At 47.4% G+C, this 26,500-nt stretch overlaps 1 protein-coding gene across 5 annotated transcripts in view; it reads left to right on the forward strand.

The window, feature by feature from the left end:
• The window catches only part of CENPE (centromere protein E), a 635,458-nt gene that overhangs the window by 558,880 nt on the left and 50,078 nt on the right, over positions 1-26,500 (forward strand). For all 5 annotated transcript variants that reach the window (XM_063918152.1, XM_063918161.1, XM_063918167.1 and 2 more), the window contains one exon: positions 10,987-11,190. In XM_063918152.1, the coding sequence (XP_063774222.1) occupies positions 10,987-11,190 (204 nt within the window). The remainder of the gene's footprint in view (positions 1-10,986; positions 11,191-26,500) is intronic.

Consider the following 26,500-nt stretch of genomic DNA (forward strand, 5'->3'; position numbering starts at 1 on the left):
CATGCGAGGATCTTTCAGTGGGATCTGCTGGACAAGTGGTCCGGATCCCACCTTCAGATGCACCGACTGATCGCCCTGTCCCCCAGGGCCAGGGTGTCTCTTCTGTGGTGGCTGCAAAGTACTCATCTTCTCGAGGGTCGCAGGTTCGGCATACAGGACTGGGTCCTGGTGACCACGGATGCAAGCCTCCGAGGGTGGGGGGCAGTCACTCAAGGAAGAAATTTCCAAGGACTGTGGTCAAGTCAGGAGACTTGTCTACACATCAATATCCTGGAACTAAGGGCGATATACAACGCCCTGAGTCAGGCGTAGCCTCTTCTCCGAGACCAACCAGTACTGATACAGACAGACAACATCACGGCGGTCGCCCATGTAAACCGCCAGGGCGGCACAAGAAGCAGAGTGGCTATGGCAGAAGCCACAAGGATTCTTCGTTGGGCGGAGAATCACGTACAAGCACTGTCAGCAGTGTTCATCCCGGGAGTGGACAACTGGGAAGCAGACTTCCTCAGCAGACACGACCTACACCCGGGAGAGTGGGGACTTCATCAGGAAGTCTTCTCGTTGATTGTAAGTCAGTGGGAACTGCCACAGGTGGACATGATGGCGTCCAGGCTCAACAAAAAGTTGAAAAGGTATTGCGCCAGGTCAAGGGACCCTCAGGCGATAGCGGTAGACGCCCTGGTAACGCCGTGGGTGTTCCAGTCAGTATATGTGTTTCCTCCTCTGCCTCTCATACCCAAGGTGTTGAGAATCGTAAGGAAAAGAGGAGTAAGAACAATCCTCGTAGCTCCGGATTGGCTAAGAAGGACTTGGTACCCGGAACTGCAAGAAATGCGCACAGAGGACCCATGGCCTCTGCCTCTCAGACCAGACCTGTTGCTACAGGGGCCTTGTCTTTTCCAAGACTTACCGCGGCTGCGTTTGACGGCATGGCGGTTGAACACCGGATCCTAGCTGAAAAGGGCATTCCGGATGAAGTAATTCCTACGCTAATAAAGGCTAGGAAGGACATCACGGCAAAACATTATCACCGGATTTGGGGAAAATATGTTGCCTGGTGTGAGGCTAGGAAGGCCCCTACAGAGGAATTCCAGTTAGGGAGATTCCTGCACTTTCGACAAACAGGGGTGACTATGGGCCTAAAATTAGGGTCCATAAAGGTCCAAATCTCGGCCCTATCCATTTTCTTTCAAAAAGAACTGGCTTCGTTGCCTGAGGTTCAGACATTCGTTAAGGGAGTGCTGCATATTCAGCCCCCTTTTGTGCCACCAGTGGCACCTTGGGATCTCAACGTAGTACAGGTTGAGTATCCCTTATCCAAAATGCTTGGGACCAGAGGTATTTTGGATATCGGATTTTTCCATATTTTGGAATAATTGCATACCATAATGAGATATCATGGTGATAGGACCTAAAAATAAGCACAGAATGCATTTATGTTACATATACAACTTATACACACAGCCTGAAGGTAATTTTAGACAATATTTTTTATAACTTTGTGCATTAACAAAAGTGTGTGTACATTCACACAATTCATTTGTTTCATATACACCTTATACACACAGCCTAAAGGTCATTTAATACAATATTTTTAATAACTTTGTGTATTAAACAAAGTTTGTGTACATTGAGCCATCAAAAAACAAAGGTTCACTATCTCACTCTCACTCAAAAAAGTCCGTAATTCGGAATATTCCGTATTTCGGAATATTTGGATATGGGATACTCAACCTGTATTGGAATTTCTGAAATCCCACTGGTTCGAGCCACTTAAGACAGTGGAGCTCAAGTACCTCACTTGGAAAGTGGTCATGTTGTTGGCCTTGGCTTCGGCTAGGCGTGTGTCAGAATTGGCGGCTTTATCCTGTAACAGCCCCTATCTGGTTTTCCATATGGATAGGGCAGAATTGCGAACACGTCCACAATTTCTGCCAAAGGTGGTATCTTTTCATCTGAACCAACCTATTGTAGTGCCTGCGGCTACTTGTGATTTGGAGGACTCCAAGTTACTGGACGTAGTCCGGGCTTTGAAGATTTAGGTTTCCAGAATGGCTGCAGTCAGGAAGACTGAATCGCTGTTTATACTGTATGCTCCAAACAAATTGGGAGCACCTGCTTCAAAGCAAACAATTGCTCGCTGGATATGTAATACAATTCAGCACCCATTCCACAAGGAAGGTGGGCTCTTCTTGGGCGTCTGCCCGAGGGGTCTCGGCACTGCAACTTTGCCGAGCTGCTACCTGGTCGGGGTCAAACACGTTTGCAAAATTCTATAAGTTTGATACCCTGGCTAAGGAGGACCTTGAGTTTGCCCATTCGGTGCTGCAGAGTCATCCGCACTCTCCTGCCCGTTTGGGAGCTTTGGTATAATCCCCATGGTCCTTATGGAGTCCCCAGCATCCACTAGGACGTCAGAGAAAATAAGAATTTACTCACCGGTAATTCTTTTTCTCGTAGTCCGTAGTGGATGCTGGGCGCCCGTCCCAAGTGCGGACTGTTTCTGCAATACTTGTATATAGTTATTGATAAATACATGGTTTTTTGTTATGAGCCATCCGTTGTGCGAGGCTCTATTATGTTCATACTGTTAACTGGGTAAGTTTATCACAAGTTGTACGGTGTGATTGGTGTGGCTGGTTTGAGTCTTACCCTGGGGTTCAAATCCTTTCCTTGTAATGTTAGCTCTTCCGGGCACAGTTTCCTTAACTGAGGTCTGGAGGAGGGACATAGAGGGAGGAGCCAGTGCACACCAGATATAGTACCTAATCTTTCTTTAAGAGTGCCCAGTCTCCTGCGGAGCCCGTCTATTCCCCATGGTCCTTACGGAGTCCCCAGCATCCACTTCGGACTATGAGAAAAAGGATTACCGGTGAGTAAATTCTTATTTTCTCTTACGTCCTAGGGGATACTGGGGTCCACATTAGTACCATGGGGTATAGACTGGTCCACTATGAGCCACGGGCACGTTAATAAATTGATAGTGTGGGCTGGCTCCTCCCCCTATGCCCCTTCTACCAGACTCTGTTTTAGGAAATGTGCCCGGAGGAGCCGGTCACGCTTGGGAAGCTCCTGAAGAGTTTTCTGCATCTATTTTCCTTTTTATTGTTTTCTGGCAGGTCTGGCTGGCACCAGTCTGTCTGCTTCGGGGAATGGCCCAACCTCCCTAGGGTTAATAGTCCCGTTCCTCACTGACGGGACACTGAGCTCCTGAGGGTCCTATTCCCAAGCCCCACCACGGCGAGCGTAAAGACCCGCAGCACTCCGCCTCCACTAACGGAGCCAGAAGTAAGAAGAGTGGTGAGTAGGTGGCCGGCGTCCCAGTTATCGGTTCGCCGGCTGTAATGGCAGCATAAGGGGTAGGTGCACAGCGCTGAGAAGCAGGCTGTGGCTCCAGGCTTCAGAGGCATACAGGGTGCTGTGTGTTCCGCTGTGAGGGGCGAGCTGAAGCCACAACACACACATACCCACACTGGCAGCAATTCTACAGGGGCTTTAACTCACTGTAGAACATAAATTACCTCAGCCAGTATAATAAAAAATACACAGGAAGACCGTGCGCTATTAATGGGGCGGGGCTTCACTATGAGCGGATCCAGCAGCTCACCAGCGCCATTTTCCCTCTGCAGCTATACACAGGCAGACTTGCAGGGAAACGCAGCTCCTCAACTAAGACTCCAGAGCACCTCAGTGGTACCAGGGGGTCATTGCAAGGGGGAGCAGTCACCCAGGGGGAACAGTTCCAAGGAAAATTATCAAGTCGGGAAGCCATTCTTCCAATCCACATTCTGGAACTATAGGCCATATACAACGCCCTTCTACAGGCATGGCATCTTCTTCAAGATCAAGCCATGCAGGTCCCTTTGGATGATGCGACGGCAGTAACGTACATAAACCAACAAGGCGGAACGAAGAGCCGGGCAGCAATATCAGAGGTAACAAGGATTCTCCTCTGGGCAGAAAGACATACTGTGGCTTTGTCCGCGATCTTCATTCCGGGAGTAGACAACTGGGAAGCAGACTTCCTCAGCATACACGACCTCCACCCAGGAGAGTGGGGCCTTCACCCGGAGGTGTTCTGGTGCGTGACACGTCAGTGGGGAATCCCACAAATCGACATGATGGCCTCTCGTCTCAACAAGAAGCTCAAGCGGTATTGTTCCAGGTCGAGGGACCTGCAAGCAGTGGCGATGGACGCTCTGGTGACTCCATTGGTCCACCAGTTGGTGTACGTGTTTCAACCACTCCCATTGATCCCAAAGATTCTCAAAAGGGTAAAGGTTCAAGCAATTTTCATTGCTCTGGATTGGCCAAGAAGGGCCTGGTATGCAGATCTACTGGAGATGCTCCTGGAGGACCCGTGGTCTCTACCTCTTCGCGAGGACCTTCTCCAACAGGGGCCGTTCGTCTATCAAGACTTACCACGGCTACGTTTGATGGCATGGAGGTTAAGCGTCAAGTTCTAGCCCGGAGAGGGCTCCCGGATAGGGTCATTCCAACCCTGATCCAAGCCAGAACGGTGGTAACGTCTAAACATTACCACCGTATTTGGAAAAAATACATCTATTGGTGTGAGTACAGGAAATTTTCCTGCAGTGGAATTTGAACTGGGACGTTTTCTTCTTTTTCTGCAGTCAGGTGTGGGTGTGGGCCTACGTTTTGGCCCCATAAAAGTCCAGATTTCGGCCTTATCCATTTTCTTCCAGAAACAATTGGCTCCTCTCCCTGAGGTTCAGACATTTTTGAAGGGGGTTCTGCACTTCCAACCGCTCTTTGTGCCTTGGAATCTCAACGTGGTGTTGCAGTTCCTGCAATTGGAATGGTTTGAGCCTTTATAGGACGTTGACGTCAAGTTTCTTACGTGGAATGCCGTCACGCTGTTGGCCTTGGATTCTGTGAGGCGTGTGTCGGAGCTGGGGGCGTTGTCTCACAAAAGCCCCTATTTGATTTTTCATGAAGATAGGGCTGAACTCTGCAATTTCTTCCAAAGGTGGTGTCTGTGTTTCATACCAACCAACCTATGTTGTGAGGGCTTTGAAGATCTATGTGAAGCGGACAGCTCGTCACAGAAAATCAGATTCGCTATTTGTTCTCTGTGATTGGGTGTACTGCTTCAAAGAAGACAGAGTTGCACGCTGGATCAGGCTTACTATCCAGCATGCTTATTCCACAGCAGGTTTGCGGTGTCCAAAATCTGTACAGGCCAACTCTACTAGATCGGTGGGTTCTTCCTGGGAGGCTGCCCAGGGTGTTTCGGCTTTACAGCCCTGCCGAGCTGGTACTTGGTCAGGTTCGAACACGTTTGCTAAGTTCTACAAGTTCGATACTTTGGCCTCTGAGGACCTTCAGTTTGGTCAATCAGTTCTGCAAGAAACTCAGCACTGTCCCACCCGGTTTGGGAGCTTGGTACATCCCCATGGTACTAATGTGGATCCCAGTATCCTCTAGGACGTAAGAAAAAATAGTATTTTAATTGCCTACCAGTAAATCCTTTTCTCGTAGTCCGTAGAGGATACTGGGCGCCCGCCCAGTGCTTCGTTTCTTCCTGCACTGTTACTTGGTTAAGTATTGTTGGTTCAGCGGTTGCTGTCCCTGATTAAAGTTTGGATAGCTTGGCTTTCCTCTAGTTTGTGTGCTGGTTCGGAATCTCACCACTATCCTTTTATATCCTTCTCTCAAAGTATGTCCGTCTCCTCGTGCACAGTTTCCTAGACTGAGTCTGGTAGGAGGGGCATAGTGGGAGGAATGAGCCCACACTATCAATTTCTTAGTGCCCATGGCTCCTAGTAGACCTGTCTATACCCCACGGTACTAATGTGGACGCCAGTATCCTTTGCCGACTACCAGAAAAGGATTTACCACTGGGTATATATATATATATATATATATATATATATATATATATATATATTGGTAACAACAGCCCGGCACTCCCTTGGTATGGAGGGTTGAACAATGCCCCGGTGCCCTCAGAAAGTATGCACATCAAATAGAAACAGAAGGACTGCGGCACTCAGGGAGTTCTTGTTTCTACCGCATCTTGAGGAAGGGGTTAAAATCCCCGAAACGTCGATGCCATGATGTATCGTACTTAATACAGCTACTTTTTCATGACGTCCCTGAGTGCCGCAGTCCTTCTGTTTCTATTTTTTATATATATATATATATATATATATATATATATATATATATATATATATATATATATATATATGTGTGAACAGCTGCTCCGGCACTCCACTTAGTCCAATGCTGGACTGGTGCTGCTCTGGTGCCCTCCCCAACCGGGACCCGGTGGTATGTAGCAAAAAGACGAGGCGGCACTCAGAGGCTTGTACCTGCAATCATGTATTTGTGCAAATGGTGCAAGTCATATCAACGTTTCGGGGACCTAGTCCCCTTCTTCAGGATAACACAAGTGCCAAAAAGTGAAAGTTTAAATAGACAAGACAAACACTTACCCCCTGACCCCATTCTCTCCACAGCTGCAGCATATCCATGTAGCCGCCCCTTCATGGCTTCCGCCCGGCTGCGCGTCTCAGCGGGACCGGAAGTGACGTCACGGGTGCAAGCCGCGTTACCATGGCTACCACTCCAAGCATACTCACCGCCCGGGTGTCGCTCCCTGGCCGCGTCATTCAAGCTACCTCCAGTGCGTCTCCAGATCCCGCGAGATCACAAGCCTTGGCTGAGAAGACCTTGGCGTTACCATGGTGAGGCTGTAAGCTGTGACACAATGCAAATAAAATCAAAACAGTGACTGAAGTGATATTTTAAGATGACATATAGCAGTCAATGTTACATCAATATAAAGTGCTGGTGCTAATAAAATGCTATAAACAATTAAAAACATCAGAATGTGCACACGGAAAAATCTGCAGCAAAAAGGCCCCCTTTATTATACCAAGGACCTGCTAAATGTGATAAAAAGTTCTAAAAGGCAACTCATGTATGACAGCTAGCTCTGGACCCGATACCTTCTGTTGGAAAGACTTTTTCAGTTAATTACACTAACAAGAAGCTCCCCAAAATTGCATCTCGCTATATACGGCATCACTATACTAGGGCTAAACAAAACTTACAAAGAATTAATCAATCCCAAATTATCATTCAACCCCCCAGGTTTCAGAGTATTGAGCCTGTGGATCCACATGGACTCCAGCTGTAATAGCTTGCGTCCTCGATCGCCCCCCCGTATAGATTCGGGGACGTGGTCGATTATGCGGTGTTTGAACGTGGCCATAGAGTGTCTAAAAGTCACGAAATGCTTGGCCACAGGCTGATCTCCACTACCCGATGCCAAAGCATTTCGGATGGCCAATCTATGCTGTGCCATTCTGATTTTGAACTGGCATTCTGTTTTGCCGATGTAATATCGCCCACATGGGCAAATGATGGCGTAAATGACTAACTTCGTGCTACATGTGAGGGGCCACTTTATCTTATACAGTTTTCCTGAAAAGGGATGCGCTATGGTGGTCCCTGGTGACATGTGAGAACAAGTGGTGCAACCGGTGCACTTAAAGCAACCGTTGCGCCTGGTGAGAAAATGTGTGGGATTCACTCTCAATTTTGCCATATCGGTTTTCACCAATATGTCCCTAATGCTTTTTCCTTTTTTGTAACTAGGCATGATGCGTTTGTCATGTAGCATCTTTAGCTCCGGGTCTGATGTTATCATGGGCCACAGCTGATTTGCTTGCCGTTGCCTCTCCCTACTTGTCACATCGTACTCACACACCCAAGGAATGATTTTGGACATATCTTTGGTGTGCTTAGATTTCACCGACAAATCTCTCTGTGTTGTCTCTGCTTTCTGGCGGGCCAATCGTATTAGTGACCGAGGATAGCCTCTAGCTGAGAATCTGTCCTCCATTTCTTTCAACTGGCATGACCTTGTGGAATCACTGTTGTTGGCCCTACATACCCGCAAAAACTGAGAGTATGGAAGGCCCCTCACAGTGGATCTGGGATGGAAACTGTCATATCGCAAAATTGTATTGCGATCAGTAGGTTTTCTATAAAGACATGTCAGGATTTTACCCTCCTGAATTTTAATTGAAATGTCTAAAAAACAAATCTCAACTGGGCTACTAATCATGGTTAGTTTGGCTGGATTATCAGATTGATTGTGTGAATCAATGAGTGCGCCCAATTCCTGTGTCTCACCTCGCCAAAAAATCAACACATCTATATATCTATAATAAATAAACAATCTATCAGCAATGATTCTATTGGCTAAAAATAATTCACGTTCGGTTTCCCACATAAAGGCATTTGCGAACGAGGGTGCCACAGAAGACCCCATGGCACACCCCGTTCGCTGCCTGTAGAATTTCCCATCAAAAATGAAAAAATTGTGTGTCAACGTGAAACACAGTAACTCAAGAAAAAACTCAATGTCAGGCCCAGTGTAAAGTGCATTCCCCACTATTAGACGCCTCACAGCCTGCACCCCCTGTTGATGAGGAATGCAGGTGTATAGGCTGGTGACGTCCACCGAGGCCAAAGACATCAGTGGGAATTTTTTCAAAAGTGCTAAGTGTCTGTAACAAAGTGCTGGAGTCCTTTAAATATGTGCAAATGCCCTGAATACAAGGTTGCAAGTAAGTGTCCAAGAACTGACATCATTGCTGGAAAAGGCAAAATTGGAAGATCTTATTTCAACAGACATCTTTTACAAGTTGTTGCCTGACAAACCGGTGGTTCCCATATTCTACACCATCCCTAAGGTCCACAAGGACGCACAGAGACCCCCGGGCAGACCCATCATATCTGCCCGTGGGTCTCTGTGTGAGCCGGTAGCCATCTTCTTGGACACATAGATGATGTGTTTATTTTTTGGCGAGGTGAGACACAGGAATTGGGCGCACTCATTGATTCACACAATCAATCTGATAATCCAGCCAAACTAACCATGATTAGTAGCCCAGTTGAGATTTGTTTTTTAGACATTTCAATTAAAATTCAGGAGGGTAAAATCCTGACATGTCTTTACAGAAAACCTACTGATCGCAATACAATTTTGTGATATGACAGTTTCCATCCCAGATCCACTGTGAGGGGCCTTCCATACTCTCAGTTTTTGCGGGTATGTAGGGCCAACAACAGTGATTCCACAAGGTCATGCCAGTTGAAAGAAATGGAGGACAGATTCTCAGCTAGAGGCTATCCTCGGTCACTAATACGATCGGCCCGCCAGAAAGCAGAGACAACACAGAGAGATTTGTCGGTGAAATCTAAGCACACCAAAGATATGTCCAAAATCATTCCTTGGGTGTGTGAGTACGATGTGACAAGTAGGGGAGAGGCAACGGCAAGCAAATCAGCTGTGGCCCATGATAACATCAGACCCGGAGCTAAAGATGCTACATGACAAACGCATCATGCCTAGTTACAAAAAAGGAAAAAGCATTAGGGACATATTGGTGAAAACCGATATGGCAAAATTGAGAGTGAATCCCACACATTTTCTCACCAGGCGCAACGGTTGCTTTAAGTGCACCGGTTGCACCACTTGTTCTCACATGTCACCAGGGACCACCATAGCGCATCCCTTTTCAGGAAAGCTGTATAAGATAAAGTGGCCCCTCACATGTAGCACGAAGTTCGTCATTTACGCCATTATTTGCCCATGTGGGCGATATTACATCGGCAAAACAGAATGCCAGTTCAAAATCAGAATGGCACAGCATAGATTGGCCATCCGAAATGCTTTGGCATCGGGTAGTGGAGATCAGCCTGTGGCCAAGCATTTCGTGACTTTTAGACACTCTATGGCCACGTTCAAACACCGCATAATCGACCACGTCCCCGAATCTATACGGGGGGGCGATCGAGGACGCAAGCTATTACAGCTGGAGTCCATGTGGATCCACAGGCTCAATACTCTGAAACCTGGGGGGTTGAATGATAATTTGGGATTGATTAATTTTTTGTGAGTTTTGTTTAGCCCTAGTATAGTGATGCCGTATATAGCGAGATGCAATTTTGGGGAGCTTCTTGTTAGTGTAATTAACTGAAAAAGTCTTTCCAACAGAAGGTATCGGGTCCAGAGCTAGCTGTCATACATGAGTTGCCTTTTAGAACTTTTTATCACATTTAGCAGGTCCTTGGTATAATAAAGGGGGCCTTTTTGCTGCAGATTTTTCCATGTGCACATTCTGATGTTTTTAATTGTTTATAGCATTTTATTAGCACCAGCACTTTATATTGATGTAACATTGACTGCTATATGTCATCTTAAAATATCACTTCAGTCACTGTTTTGATTTTATTTGCATTGTGTCACAGCTTACAGCCTCACCATGGTAACGCCAAGGTCTTCTCAGCCAAGGCTTGTGATCTCGCGGGATCTGGAGACGCACTGGAGGTAGCTTGAATGACGCGGCCAGGGAGCGACACCCGGGCGGTGAGTATGCTTGGAGAGGTAGCCATGGTAACGCGGCTTGCACCCGTGACGTCACTTCCGGTCCCGCTGAGACGCGCAGCCGGGCGGAAGCCATGAAGGGGCGGCTACATGGATATGCTGCAGCTGTGGAGAGAATGGGGTCAGGGTTAAGTGTTTGTCTTGTCTATTTCACTTTTTGGCACTTGTGTTATCCTGAAGAAGGGGACTAGGTCCCCGAAACGTTGATATGACTTGCACCATTTGCACAAATACATGATTGCAGTTACAAGCCTCTGAGTGCCGCCTCGTCTTTTTGATAGATAGATATATATATATATATATATATATATATCTATCTATTTATATTTATTTATTATATTATATTATATTATATTAAAAACATTTTTTTTTATTTTTTTTTTCGTCAATCTGGTATTTCCAGCATGTTTCCCAGATCACTGCTTTGGCAGTACATCACAGATGTATGGGCCCCATAAGGTTGCGTTGCAACATGTAATGAATGCGTACCCTATCGGGTGCATAATTTGTTAATTACATTTCTGCAATGAAATAACTTTATTTGTGTTGCACAGAGATTACAGTGTAAGATCAAAGATCTAGAAAATGAACTGAGCTCAGCCAAAGCAGATGCTAGACGAAAAGAGGAAAACTCATCACGATTGGAAGAAAAACTGCGGTCAAGCACTGCCGAATCTGAGCTTTTGGAAATACACCTTAAAATGACTGAGAAAGAAAAACATCTCCAGAATGCATTAAAGGAAATACAGGTTCTCCAGGTAATTTTGCTTACGTTTACTGTTCAGTACTAATGTGCTTTACAGATACTGAAGGGGAATATACCTTCCTTCTATGGGTAGCCCAAGTGGTAGCAGTCAGTAATATGCTTAATGTGTTAATTTTTGTTTTGCTTTTTCCTCCCATTTGTTGACGTCTTCTTGGTTTCTGAGCTACAAAGTCATTACAGTTATGTTCTCCTCATCAAGCAAAGAACACTTGGCCTTCTGATACATGATGTTTTGTTATCTAGCACTGGATTTCAGTGGTGGCGAATAGGTTTTGTGTATTCCCAAATGGCAACAGTCAATGCACTTTTGCATCGTATAACACTACCAAAAAGCCTAGATAATGAGCTCCTTGAATTTGTCTGTTTATAAAAGACTACAGATAGTTGACTAATTTTATCTTCTAAGTATGCTGCACTAGAGCAAGGCTTACAGAGCTAGTGTTTGGATATAGAAGTGGCTGTAAGTCGGAGTGATATGGTATAGCCCAGCCCCTTCCTGCACTTGATGTGCCACTGCAGATACACTATACATAGCTGTGGCTGAGAAGCGGGCATCTGATACGGCATGGCCTTTTTGAGTGTATAATACCCAATCACAGCAGAGGTGACTCTGCCCATCAGCCACCAAATTCTTCTGTCTGCTGTGTGAACTAAGGCAGCCCTCATAATAAAGGAGTAACTGCCCCCTTATGGATCCACCATTTCTTATAGCTTTATGTTCCAGTGGTAGATACTGAGATCAGAAAGCCATGACATCAAGCAGTAAACCAGACATCTGTGACCTAGGGGAAAGAGCAAGGGCTGCCAAGAACACAAGTTAGTGATATTCAGTCACTAGCAAAACATTGCTATAGTGTTTTGAAGTGAAATGCATTTTCTATATGAAACACTAAAAAACATCACACTTATTTCTACTGGACCCAACATGGCTGCATTTAGTGAAATATCAAATCATTGTCCTCCATCCTTTTGGATCTCAAGGTTCCCGTGTTCCACCACTAGGTGTTCAGCACATGACTGAAGGTGTGGCCAGAAACTTAGACTGGGTTGAACCGCCAACCTGAGACAACACTGGTTTCTCTTATGAGTGGGAACAGGAGTACAAATTATGTGTCTGGTGTCCTATGGTGGCCTTCAAGAGCTCAATCTTGAACCTATCCAGCCTCTACAGGACTTCAGGTAAATAAAGAGGACTGTATGGCTTCCCTCAGGGCATTTGCCTTTCTCTGTCTGTGTAAGACATGGAGTGAAAGCTCCTTTGTGGGCACTCACACGGGCATCTGTGTTGGAACTGAAATGCTGACACTGAAAAAAAAACAGATGGTTTGTTAGAGGGCACTGAACCCTGGAAGTCTGATCTTTTGCTTTCTCATAGGGTCGAAAGGAGAAACCTTAGGTCTGGGGGAATGAACAGGGAGAAAAAAACTTCTCTTGGTGGCCTGGGATATATATCCAATATAGGATCAACCAAGAAATTTACAGAAAAGGGATGGGACTATATCTTGGGCTCAATGTCTCCATACCACATACAAAGCTAGAGTACATGATCTGCCTAGGCAGAAATTCTAGCCCCAAGAAGTTCCATATAGATATTTGCTTGATGGATATGCTCCAGTCCGGCACCATCTTATTGTCCCAACCCCAAAGTGAAGCTGTCTGTGCTGCAAAGGGACACTTCAATATTCCAATCTGTGCTATAATGTTGGTAGCTGTAATGGTGGTGAGTTACAGGAGCATCCATCTAAGGCAGGTATTCCAATATAACCATAATCTTGCAAAGAGGGAAATAGATGTACTGCAGTCTGCAGGAAACTTGAAATCTCAAGCTTGGGCGATGCTTCAGGAAGCAAGTCCTCCAACTAAGCGAAAAAGGAAAAAATTGTCTATTTCTGTTCAAACAGGGAGTTGCTGAAAATATCCCTAAAGCTGCTCATGGTTCCACTAAGGCTGACTAAATCTGCTGACCAGTGAACTTTATCAGCATATACAGTAAGCTAGTATTTGCAGATCCTTTACATCAGGAGAAAGGCTTACGCTGACCAAGAACAGCATGAGAGAGTTGTATAAACAGTATTTCTCCTACGTCCCAGAGGATGCTGAGGACACTTCAAGAACCATGGGGTATAGACGGGATCTGCAGGAGACATGGGCACTTCAAAGCTTTAAAAGGGGTATGAACTGGCTCCTCCCTCTATGCCCCTCCCCCAGACTCCAGTTAGATTCTGTGCCCAGTGAGACTGGATGCACTCTGAGGAGCTCTCCAGAGTTTCTCTGAAAAAGACCTTTTGTTAGGTTTATTATTTTCAGGGAGAACTGCTGGCAACAGTCTCCCTGCTTCGTGGGACTTAGGGGAGAGAAGCAGACCTACTTCTGTGAGTTTCAAGGCTCTGCTTCTTTGGCTACAGGACACCATTAGCTCCTGAGGGTCTGAACGCTAGGTACACCTAGATGCTCGTTCCCAGAGCCCGCCGTCACCCCCCTTACAGAGCCAGAAGTCAGAAGACGGGTGAGTAGAAGAAGATCTGAAGACTTCAGTGACTGCTTTGACGTACCGCACAGCGGCCGTGCTGCGCGCCATGCTCCCACACACAGATGGCACTACAGGGTGCAGGGCGGGGGGGCGCCCTGGGCAGCATAAAAATTCACAATATAGACTGGCAATGTGGTTTTTAAGTGCCTAGGCACTAAATCCGAACCCCCGCCAGTATAAATATTTTACAAAATAGCGGGGCTGAAGCGCGCCATTAAGGGGGCAGGGTTTAGCCCTCACAGCTCTCATCAGCGCTATTTTCTCTTCACAGAGCTGCAGAGACGCTGGTCCTTTACTCTACACTGCTGTACAAGTAACAGGGTGCAAAACTTTGGCACAGGTTTTTTGGTGCTGTACATGTAATTATAAAAGCGCGAACAGGTCTTTATATAAGGGATTTCAGAACCGGGATAAACGCTGGGCTGTGAGATGGCAAACTCCCTCTGTGTTTCTCTGACGGGCTTTACTGTGGGTCTGTCCCCTATATGCCCAGTGTGTTTGTGGGTGTCGGTATACGTGTGTCAGCATGTCTAAGGCTGAGTGCTCTTCCCAGGAGGAGACTGGATTAGGGAAAGAAACAGCTGTGGGAGTGACATTGTTGGCACCGCCGACTCCTGATTGGGTAAATGTTTTGAGTGCTTTGAATGCGAAGGTGGCTTTGTTAAATAAGAGATTACATAAATCTGAGTCTCAGAGCCTGGCATGGAAAAAATACGTGGAGGATGTGTTGTCACAAGTTCAGACCCCCTCGGGGTCACAAAAGCGTTCATTTACCCAGTTAGCAGATACGGATACCGACACGGACTCTGACTCCAGTGTCGACTATAGTGATGCCAGATTAAATCCAAAAATGACTAAAAGCATTCAGTACATGATTGTAGCGATAAAAGACGTGTTACATATCACGGAGGACCCTGCTGTTCCTGATAAAAGAGTCTGTATGTTTAAAGCTAACGTTTCCTCCCTCTCATGAACTGAACACTCTTTTTGAAAGGGTTTGGGAAAATCCTGACAAGAAGTTTCAGATTCCCAAGAGAATTCCGGTGGCATATCCGTTCCCCTCTGGGGATAGGGAAAAGTGGGAGTCACCCCCCACTGTGGACAAAGCCCTATCACGGCCGTCCAAAAAGGTAGCGATTCCGTCCCCTGACACGGCAGCTCTAAAGGAACCTGCGGATCGTAAGCAGGAAAATACATTGAAATCCGTTTATGTCACTACGGGTACGCTGCTCAGACCTGCCGTTGCATCGGCGTGGGTGAGTAGCGCTATTGAAAAATGGGCAGATAACTTGTCATCTGAGAAAGATACCCTTGATAGGGATAGCATTCTTTTGATGCTGGGTTATATCAGGGACGCTGCAGCCTACCTAAAGGAATCTGCGAGGGATATTGGCCTTTTGGGATCAAGGGCCAATGCCATGGCAGTCTCGGCTAGTAGAGCTTTGTGGATTCATCAATGGAATGCTGATGCTGACTCTAAGAAGGCGATGGAGTCTCTGCCGTATAAAGGTGGTGTCTTGTTTGGTGATGGCCTCGCGGACCTGGTATCTAAGGCTACCGCGAGTAAGTCTTCCTTTTTACCTTATGTTCCTGCACAACAAAAGAAAACGCATCACTATCAGATGCAGTCCTTTCGGCCCAATAAATACAAAAAAGGGCGAGGGTCTTCCTTCCTTGCTTCTAGAGGAAGAGAAAAGGGAAAGAAGTCACCGGCTGTGGCAAGTTCCCAAGAGCAGAAGTCCTCTCCGGCTTCTGCCAAATCTACCGCATGACGCTGGGGCTCCTCTGCGGGAGTCCGCACCGGTGGGGGAACGTCTCAAACTCTTCAGTCAGTTCTGGGCTCGTTCGGCCCTAGACCCATGGGTTTTGGAAATAGTGTCCCAGGGATACAAGCTAGAGTTTCAAGACGTTCCCCCTCACCGGGCCTTACCAGCTTCTCCTCTGGACAGGGAGGTGCTATGCGAAGCAATACGGAAATTGTGTCAAAATCAAGTCATTGTCAGGGTTCCATTGTCGCAACAGGGAGAAGGCTTTTATTCAAGCCTGTTCGTGGTCCCGAAGCCAGACGGCTCAGTCAGATCGATCCTGAACCTCAAATCCCTCAATTTCTACCTACGGAAATTCAAATTCAAGAGGCAGTGATATCCAGTCTGGAGGAGGGGGATTTTATGGTGTTGGTAGACATAAAGGATGCCTATTTGCATGTTCCCATTTCTCTAACGTCCTAAGTGGATGCTGGGGACTCCGTAAGGACCATGGGGAATAGCGGCTCCGCAGGAGACTGGGCACATCTAAAGAAAGCTTTAGGACTAACTGGTGTGCACTGGCTCCTCCCCCTATGACCCTCCTCCAAGCCTCAGTTAGATTTCTGTGCCCGACGAGAAGGGTGCACACTAGGGGCTCTCCTGAGCTTCTTAGTGAAAGTTTTAGTTTAGGTTTGTTATTTTCAGTGAGACCTGCTGGCAACAGGCTCACTGCATCGAGGGACTAAGGGGAGAAGAAGCGAACTCACCTGCGTGCAGAGTGGATTGGGCTTCTTGGCTACTGGACATTAGCTCCAGAGGGACGATCACAGGTCCAGCCTGGATGGGTCCCGGAGCCGCGCCGCCGGCCCCCTTACAGAGCCAGAAGAGCGAAGAGGTCCGGAAAAATCGGCGGCAGAAGATGTTCCTGTCTTCAATAAGGTAGCGCACAGCACTGCAGCTGTGCGCCATTGCTCTCAGCACACTTCATACTCCGGTCACTGAGGGTGCAGGGCGCTGGGGGGGGGCGCCCTGAGATGCAATAAAACATGACAGAAATACCTTACATGGCAAAAAATGCATCACATATAGCTCCTGGGCTATATGGATGCATTTAACCCCTGCCAGAATATACAAAAAACCGGGAGATAAGGCCGCCGAAAAGGGGGCGGAGCCTATCTCCTCAGCACACTGGCGCCATTTTCCCTCACAACTCAGTTGGAGGGAAGCTCCCTGGCTCTTCCCTGCAGACAGAAAGGGTTAAAAAAAGAGAGGGGGGCACTAATTAGGCGCAGTATTAAAACATACAGCAGCTATAAGGGGAAAAACACTTATATAAGGTTATCCCTGTGTATATATATAGCGCTCTGGTGTGTGCTGGCATACTCTCCCTCTGTCTCCCCAAAGGGCTAGTGGGGTCCTGTCCTCTATCAGAGCATTCCCTGTGTGTGTGCTGTGTGTCGGTACGTTTGTGTCGACATGTATGAGGAGAAAAATTATGTGGAGACGGAGCAGAGTGTCTGTAACAGTGATGTCACCCCCTAGGGGGTCGACACCTGAGTGGATGTACTGTTGAAAATTACGTGACAGTGTCAGCTCTATATAAAAAAACAGTGGTTGACATGAGACAGCCGGCTACCCAGCTTGTGCCTGTCCAGACGTCTCATAGGCCGTCAGGGGCTCTAAAGCGGCCGTTACCTCAGATGGCAGATACAGACGCCGACACGGATACTGACTCCTGTGTCGACGGTGAAGAGACAACCGTGATTTCCAGTAGGGCCACACGTTACATGATTGAGACAATGGAAAATGTTTTTATACATTTCTGATAATACGAGTACCACCAAAAAAGGGGTATTATGTTCGGTGAGGGAAAAACTACCTGTAGTTTTCCTGAATCTGAGAAATAAAATGAGGTGTGTGATGATGCGTGGGTTTCCCCCCGATAACCATTAATAATTTCTTAAAAAGTTTTGGCTGCATACCCTTTCCCGCCAGAGGTTAGGATGCGTTGGGAAACACCCCCTAGGGGGGATAAGGCGCTCACACGCTTGTAAGAACAAGGGCTCTACCCTCTCATGAGATGGCCGCCCTTAAGGATCCTGCTGATAGAAAGCAGGAGGGTATCCAAAAAAAGGTATTTACACACATACTGGTGTTATACTGCGACCAGCTATCGCCTCAGCCTGGAGGTGCAGTGCTGGGTTGGCATGGTCGGATTCCCTGACTGGAAATATTGATATCCTAGATAAGGATAGTTTATTATTGCCTATAGAGCATTTAAAAGATGCATTTCTATATATGCATGATGCACAGCGGAATAATTGCCGACTGGCATCAAGTATAAGTGCGTTGTCCAATTCTACCAGTAAAATGGTCAGGTGATGCGGGTTCCAAACGGCATTTGGAAGTATTGCCTTTGAAAGGGGACATTTGGGGTCGGTCTTTTAGACCTGGTGGCCACGGCAACAGCTGGGAAATCCACGTTTGTACCCCAGGTCGCCTCTCAAATAAGACGCCGTATTATCAGGCGCAGTCCTTTGTTGGCAAGCGGACAAAAGGTTCCTCTTTTCTGCTCGTGACAGAGGGAGAGGAAAAAGGCTGCAGAGATCAGCCAGTTCCCAGGAACAGAAACCCTTTCCCGCCTCTGCCAAGCCCTCAGTATGACGCTAGGGCTTTACAAGCTCAGGCACGGTGGGGGCCCGTTCTCAATGAATTTCAGTGCGCAGTGGGCTCACTCGCAAGTAGACCCCTGGATCCTTCAGGTAATATCTCAGGGGTACATATTGGAATTCGAGACGTCTCCCCCTCGCCGTTTCCAAAAGTCGGCTTTACCGACGTCTCCCTCTGACAGGGAGCCAGTTTTGGAAGCCATTCACAAGCTGTATTCCCAGCAGGTGATAATCAAGGTACCCCTCCTGCAACAGGGAACGGGGTATTATTCCACACTATTGTGGTACCGAAGCCAGGCGGCTCGGTGAGACCGATTCTAAAATCTTTGAACACTTACATACAGAGGTTCAAATTCAAGATTGAGTCACTCAGAGCAGTGATTGCGAACCTGGAAGAAGGGGACTACATGATGTCTCGGGACATCAAGGATGCTTACCTTCATATCAAAATTTACCCTTCTCACCAAGGGTACCTCAGGTTATGGTACAGAACTGTCACTATCAGTTCAGACGCTGCCGTAGGGATGGTCCACGGCACCCCGGGTCTTTACCAAGGTAATGGACGAAATGATATCCCTTCGAAGGAAGGAAATTTTAGTTATCCCTTACTTGGACGATTCTCTGATAAGGGTAAGATCCAGGGAACAGTTGGAGGTCGGTGTAGCACTATCTCAGGTAGTGTTGCGGCAGCACGATTGGGTTCTCAATATTCCAAAATCGCAGCTGGTTCCGACGACTTGTCTTCTGTTTCCTAGGGATGATCCTGGACACAGTCCAGAAAAAAGGTGTTTCTCCCGGAAGAGAAAGCCAGGGAGTTATCCGAGCTAATCAGGAACCTCCTAAAACCGAACCAAGTCTCAGTGCATCAATGCACAAGGGTTCTGGGAAAAAATGGTGGCTTCCTACGAAGCAATCCCATTCGTTAGATTCCACGCAAGAACTTTCCAGTGGAACCTACTGGACAAATGGTCCGGGTCGCATCTTCAGATGCATCAGCGGATAACCCTGTCACCAAGGACAAGGGTATCCATCCTGTGGTGGTTGCAGAGTGCTCATCTTTTAGAGGGCCGCAGATTCGGCATTCAGGACTGGGTCCTGGTGACCACGGATGCCAGCCTGCGAGGCTGGGGAGCAGTCACACAGGGAAGGAATATCCAGGGCTTAGGGTCAAGCCTGGATACATCACTTCACATAAATATCCTGAAGCTAAGGGCCATTTACAATGCTCTAAGCTTAGCGAGACCTCTGCTTCAAGGTCAGCCGGTGTTGATCCAGTCGGACAACATCATGGCAGTCACCCACGTAAACAGACAGGGTGGCACAAGAAGCAGGAGGGCAATGGCAGAAGCTGCAAGGATTCTCCGCTGGGCGGAAAATCATGTAATAGCACTGTCAACAGTATTCATTCCGGGAGTGGACAACTGGGAAGCAGACTTCCTCAGCACAACCTCCACCCGGGAGAGTGGGGACTTCACCCAGAAGTCGTCCACATGATTAAAAAACTCGACAGGTATTGCGCCAGGTCAAGAGACCCTCAGGCAATAGTTGTAGACGCTCTGGTAACACCGTGGGTGTACCAGTCAGTGTATGTGTTCCCTCCTCTGCCTCTCATACCCAAGGTACTGAGATTGATAAGGTGGAGAGGAGTAAGCACTATATTCGTGGCTCCGGATGGGCCAAAAAGGACTTGGTAACCGGAACTTCAAGAGAGGCTCACGGAGGATCCGTGGCCTCTACCTCTAAGAAGGGACCTGCTCCAGCAAGGACCCTGTCTGTTTCCAAGACTTACCGCGGCTGCGTTTGACGGCATGGCGGTTGAACACCGGATCCTGAAGGAAAAAAGGCATTCCGGATGAAGTCATCCCTATCCTGATCAAAAGCCAGGAAGGATGTAACCGCAAAAACATTATCACCGCAATTGGCGAAAATATGTTGCGTAGTGCGAGGCCAGTAAGGCCCGACGGAGGAAATTCAACTGGGTCGATTCCTACATTTCCTGCTAACAGGAGTGTCTATGGGCCTGAAATTGGGGTCCATTAAGGTTCAGATTTCGGCCCTGTCAATTTTCTTCCAAAAAAGAACTAGCTTCAGTCCCTGAAGTTTAGACGTTTGTAAAAGGGGTACTGCATATACAGCCTCCTTTTGTGCCTCCAGTGGCAATTTGGGATCTCAATGTAGTTTGGGTTCCAAAAGTCACATTGGTTTGAACCACTTAAATCTGTGGAGTTAAAATATCTCACATGGAAAGTGGTCATGCTGTTGGCCCTGGCCTGGGCCAGGCGCGTGTCAGGATTGGCGGCTTTATCCTGTAAAAGCCCTTATCTGATTTTCCATTCGGACAGGGCGGAATTGAGGACTCGTCCTCAGTTTCTCCCTAAGGTGGTTCCAGCGTTTTCACCTGCACCAACCTATTGTGGTGCCTGCGGCTACTAGGGACTTGGAGGAATCCAAGTTGCTGGATGTTGTCAGGGCCCTGAAAATATGTTCCAGGACGGCTGGAGTCAGGAAATCTGACTCGCTGTTTATCCTGTATGCACCCAACATGCTGGGTGCTCCTGCTTCTAAGCAGACTATTGCTCGTTGGATTTGTAGTACAATTCAGCTTGCACATTCTGTGGCAGGCCTGCCACAGCTAAAATCTGTAAAAGCCCGTTCCACAAGGAAAGTGGGCTCATCTTGGGCGGCTGCCCGAGGGGTCTCGGCTTTACAACTTTGCCGAGCAGCTACTTGGTCAGGGGCAAACACGTTTGCTAAATTCTACAAATTTGATACCCTGGCTGAGGAGGACCTGGAGTTCTCTCATTCGGTGCTGCAGAGTCATCCGCACTCTCCCGCCCGTTTGGGAGCTTTGGTATAATCCCCATGGTCCTTACGGAGTCCCCAGCATCCACTTAGGACGTTCGAGAAAATAAGAATTTACTTACCGATAATTCTATTTCTCGTAGTCCGTAGTGGATGCTGGGCGCCCATCCCAAGTGCGGATTGTCTGCAATACTTGTACATAGTTATTGTTAACAAAAATCGGGTTATTATTGTTTCGGAGCCATCTTTTCAGAGGCTCCTCTGTTATCATACTGTTAACTGGGTTCAGATCACAAGTTATACGGTGTGATTGGTGTGGCTGGTATGAGTCTTACCCGGGATTCAAAATCCTTCCTTATTGTGTACGCTCGTCCGGGCACAGTTTCCTAACTGAGGCTTGGAGGAGGGTCATAGGGGGAGGAGCCAGTGCACACCAGTTAGTCCTAAAGCTTTCTTTAGATGTGCCCAGTCTCCTGCGGAGCCGCTATTCCCCATGGTCCTTACGGAGTCCCCAGCATCCACTACGGACTACGAGAAATAGAATTATCGGTAAGTAAATAATTATTTTTTCCTCCACATCAGGCTTACCTGAGGTTTGCAGTGCGGGATTGCCATTATCAGTTTCAGACGTTGCTGTTTGGTCTGTCTACGGCTCCGAGAATTTTCACCAAAGTAATGGCGGAAATGATTCTCCTGCGCAAGCAAGGAGTCACAATTATCCCGCACTTGGACGATCTCCTGATAAAAGCGAGGTCCAAGGAACAGTTTCTGTAGAACTTTAAGCTCTCCCTGACAATTCTGCAACAAAATGGTTGGCTCCTAAACTTGCCAAAATCGCAGTTGGTTCAGACAACACGTCTGTCGTTCTTGGGTATGATTCTGGACACGGAATTACAGAGAGTTTTTCTTCCAGTGGAAAAGGCTCTAGAAATTCTGAACCTAGTCAAACAGATTCTGAAACCAGCAAGAGTGTCGATTCATCAATGCACTCGGTTGCTGGCGAAGATGGTGGCGGCCTACGAGGCCATTCAGTTTGGCAGATTCCATGCCAGAGTGTTTCAGTGGGACCTGTTGGACAAGTGGTCCAGGTTCCATCTGCACATGCACCGACAGATAATCCTGTCTTCCAAGACCAGAATCTCACTCCTGTGGTGGCTGCACAGCTCTCACCTCCCAGAGGGACGCAGGTTCGGGATCCAGGATTGGATCCTGGTGACCACGGATGCGAGTCTACGAGGCTGGGGGGCAGTTACACAGGGGCAAAATTTCCAGGGAAAATGGTCAAGTCAGGAAGCTTGTCTACACATAAACATTCTGGAATTAAGGGCCATTTACAACGGCCTTCTACAAGCGGAACATCTTCTTCGCGATCTGCCCGTCCTGATTCAGTCGGACAACATAACAGCAGTGGCGTATGTAAACCGCCAGGGCGGAATGAAGAGCAGAGCGGCAATGGCAGAGGCCACAAAAGTTTTCCGCTGGGCGGAAAGGCATACAAACGCTCTGTCAGCGGTCTTCATTCCAGGTGTGGACAACTGGGAAGCAGACTTCCTCAGCAGACACTATCTCCATCCAGGAGAGTGGGGTCTTCATCAAGAGGTCTTTGCAGAAGTGACAAGTCGTTGGGGAATTCCTGAAATAGACATGATGGCGTCTCGCCTCAACAAGAAACTTCCGAGATATTGTTCCAGGTCGAGGGACCCTCAAGCAATAGCCGGGGACGCCCTAGTGACACTGTGGGTGTTTCATTCGGTATATGTGTTCCCTCTGATTCCACTCATTCCAAAAGTGATAAAGATCATAAGAAGAACAAGGGTTCATGCAATCCTCATTGTTCCAGACTGGCCAAGGAGGGCCTGGTATCCAGATCTTCAGGAATTTCTCATAGGAGATCCCTGCCCACTTCCTCTACAAGAGGATCTGTTACAGCAGGGGCCGTGTGTGTACCAAGACTTACCGCGGCTTCGTTTGATGGCTTGGAGGTGGAACGCCGGATCCTAGCCCGAAAGAGTATTCCCAGTGAAGTCATTCCCACACTTCTTCAGGCTAGAAAAGAAGTAACGGCTAAACATTATCACCGTATTTGGAGAAAATGTGTCTTGGTGTGAATCCAAGAAGGCTCCTACGGAAGAATTTCAGCTGGGCTGTTTTCTCCATTTTCTACAAGCAGGTGTGGATGTAGGCTTAAAATTAGGCTCAATTAAAGTACAAATTTCGGCCTTGTCAATTTTCTTTCAAAAAGAATTGGCCTCCCTTCCGGAAGGTCAGACTTTTGTGAAAGGCGTGCTGCACATCCAACCTCCCTTTGTGCCCCCGGTGGCACCATGTGATCTTAATGTGGTGTTGCAGTTCCTGCAATCTCATTGGTTTGAACCTTTATGTAAGGTAGAGTTAGAATTCGTCACTTGGAAAGTGATCATGCTGTTGGCCTTGGCCTCTGCAAGGCGGGTGTCTGAATTATCGGCTTTGTCTCACAAGAGCCCCTATTTGATCTTCCATGAAGATAGAGCAGAGTTGAGAACTCGTCTGCAATTTCTGCCGAAAGTGGTGTCATCGTTTCACATGAACCAACATATTGTGGTGCCAGTGGCTACTGACGCCTTAGCGGAATCTAAGTCTCTAGATATGGTCAGAGCTTTGAAAGTTTATGTAGCCAGAACAGCTCAGATTAGGAAAACGGAGGCTCTGTTTGTCCTGTATGATCCCAACAAGATTGGGGCTCCTGCTTACAAGCAGACTATTGCACGCTGGATCTGTAATACGATTCAGTAAGCTCATTCTACAGCTGGATTGCCGTTACCGAAAGCGGTGAAGGCCCATTCTACCAGAAAGGTGGGCTCATCCTGGGTGGCTGCCAGGGGGGTCTCGGCATTACAGCTTTGCCGAACAGCTACTTGGTCGGGTTCAAACACTTTTGCAAAGTTTTACAAGTTTGATACCCTGGCTAAGGAGCACCTCTTGTTTGGTCAATCGGTGCTGCAGAGTCATCCGCACTCTCCCGCCCGTTCTTGAGCTTTGGTATAAACCCCATGTTTCTTGAAGTGTCCCCAGCATCCTTTAGGACGTAGGAGAAAATACGATTTTAATACCTACCAGTAAATCCTTTTCTCTTAGTCCGTAGATGATGCTGGGCACCCGTCCTAGTGCGTACTGTATCTGCAGTTATTGGTTATGGTCACACACGTGTTGTGTTGCGTTTATAGTCAGCCTGTTGCTGTCGTTATTCATGCCATTGCATGCGTTGGGTTAAATGCCATGTTGTACGACATGCTTGAGGTGTGAGCTGGTATGTATCTCACCTTAGTTTAAATCAAAATAAATCCTTTTTCCTCGAAATGTCCGTCTCCCTGGGCACAGTTCCTATAACTGGAGTCTGGGGGAGGGGCATAGAGGGAGGAGCCAGTTCACACCCCTTTTAAAGTCTTGAAGTGCCCATGTCTCCTGAGGATCCCGGTTCTTGAAGTGTCCCCAGCATTCTCTACAGACTGAGAAAAGGATTTACCGGTAGGTATTAAAATCCTATTTTCTCTTAAGTCCTACAGGATGCTGGGGTCCAATTAAGTACCATGGGGTATAGACTGGTCCACTAGGTGCCACTGGCACTTTAAGAGTTTAATAGTGTGAGCTTGACCCTCCCTCTATACCCCTACCAGACTCTGTTTAGAAAATGTGCCCGGAGGAGCCGGTCACAGCTAGGGGAGCTCCTAGAAGTTTTCTTAGTTTTATTTTTTTATTAAAATGTAGAGTTTGTTTTACAGGGAGGCTGCTGGCAACAGCCTCCCTGCTTCGTGGGACATTCCTGAAAAGTTAATGGTTCTCTACTCCGCTGACAGGACACTGAGCTCCTGAGGGTGCTGATCGCAAGTCCACGAGGCGACCACTCACTCCCGCAGTACGGCTGCCACCCCCTAACAGAGCCATAAGAAAAGAGTGGAGAGTACAGCGCTGGCGTCCTGGTTAACGGGTCGCCGGCGGGTATGGCAGCACAAGGGTTGGAGCGCAGTACTGATAAGGCTGCGCTCCGGGAAGGCTCAGCAGCATTCACATGCAGTGCTTGAGGAGCGCCTGAACCAGCGCATTACACCCTAAACTGGTCACATAGTTAACGGGCTAATCCCGCTGTTAACACACACACATCGTCAAGCCAGTGTAAACATAAGTGCGGGAAGCCGCGTGCCATTACAGGGTTCGGGGCTTCTCCTCAGAGCGGATCCAGCACTCACAAGCGCCATTTTCTTGCTGCAGATCATAGGAACAAGATGCTGACAGGGAGCGCTGCCCTCCACATAACTCCAGCTATACCTCTGTGGTACCCAGGGGGGGGGGGGGGGGAGGGGGAGAGTGTGATAATACTAACTATCCTATTAAGATTAGTTAGTCAGGTACTCTGGGGGAGACTGTGTCTGACATCTTCCTGTGTGTGTGTGTGTGTGTGTATCCCACATTACCATGTCTAAGGACTCTGTGTCCTGTGCTGCAGAGTGTTTATCTTCTCCTGAGGAGTCTATTCCATGTACTCAAAAGTGCAATATACTTTCTCAGCCTTCTGAATCCGAAACCCCATGGGTGGATTCTTTAAGGGGAATGATATCCCAGATAGATGTCTACTAGGATGTAACATAATGAAAGGGAGACGCAGTTTTTGAGAAAATCTGTGGAGGGCTTGACGTATTCAACACCAACTACTTCGTCTAAAAACCCACCTCCATACCCGCAAAAACATACGCTTGCCCAGATAATGCAAGCTGACACGGATACCGACTCTGATACAGGGGACGGTGATAGGGATATGCAGGGGTGGGGATGCATCCCTCGCTAAGGGGGTGCAATTAATGATTGAAGCAATTAGGGATGTTTTGCATATTTCTGAGAAGGTACCTGAACAAGAAGAAGAATCTTATTTTACACTAAATAAGATATCCTCCCTTACCTTCCCTGCTTCTAAGGAGTTAAACTACTTGTTTGAAAAATCCTGGGAAAACCCAGAGAAAAAATTCCAGATCCCTAAGAGAATTCACATTCCTTTTCCTTTCCCTGAAGAGGACAGAAAAAAGTGTGAAAACCCATGTGGCCGGAGTGAGCCCACAGCCACATGGTTAATGGAGGCCGTGGCACTGAAGGGGTTAATCCTCAGCTGCCAGGCACCATTTGGACAATAGGCGCTTGGCGTCACTGTAAAACGTACTTATTGCGCCGGACGCGGACTGTTTAAATATATGTTTAATGATGTGGCTTAACATGTCATATGTAGTGCTCTGTGCACAATTGTAGGATTGCATGTTTAAATGTATTTATATTCAAGATGTGGTCACCTGTATTTTAAAGGGAAAAATGCACTTTCTATATCTGTCTGAATAAGGGTCTCCTATCTCCTGGGAATAGGAATTGACATGCTAATCGCCTCTTCTAGCAGAGAGGTGTGAATAACAAAACCCTTTTGATGTTGGACAGTGCACGGCAGGCAATGGCTGTGAGTGTCAGATTGGGTTGGGAACCTGTATTATTTATGCAGCTGATTTCATTGATATACGAATCCTGAATGGTTGATGCAGGAAG

The sequence above is a fragment of the Pseudophryne corroboree genome, chromosome 1, assembly GCF_028390025.1.
Source record: "Pseudophryne corroboree isolate aPseCor3 chromosome 1, aPseCor3.hap2, whole genome shotgun sequence".
Classification (NCBI taxonomy): domain Eukaryota; kingdom Metazoa; phylum Chordata; class Amphibia; order Anura; family Myobatrachidae; genus Pseudophryne; species Pseudophryne corroboree.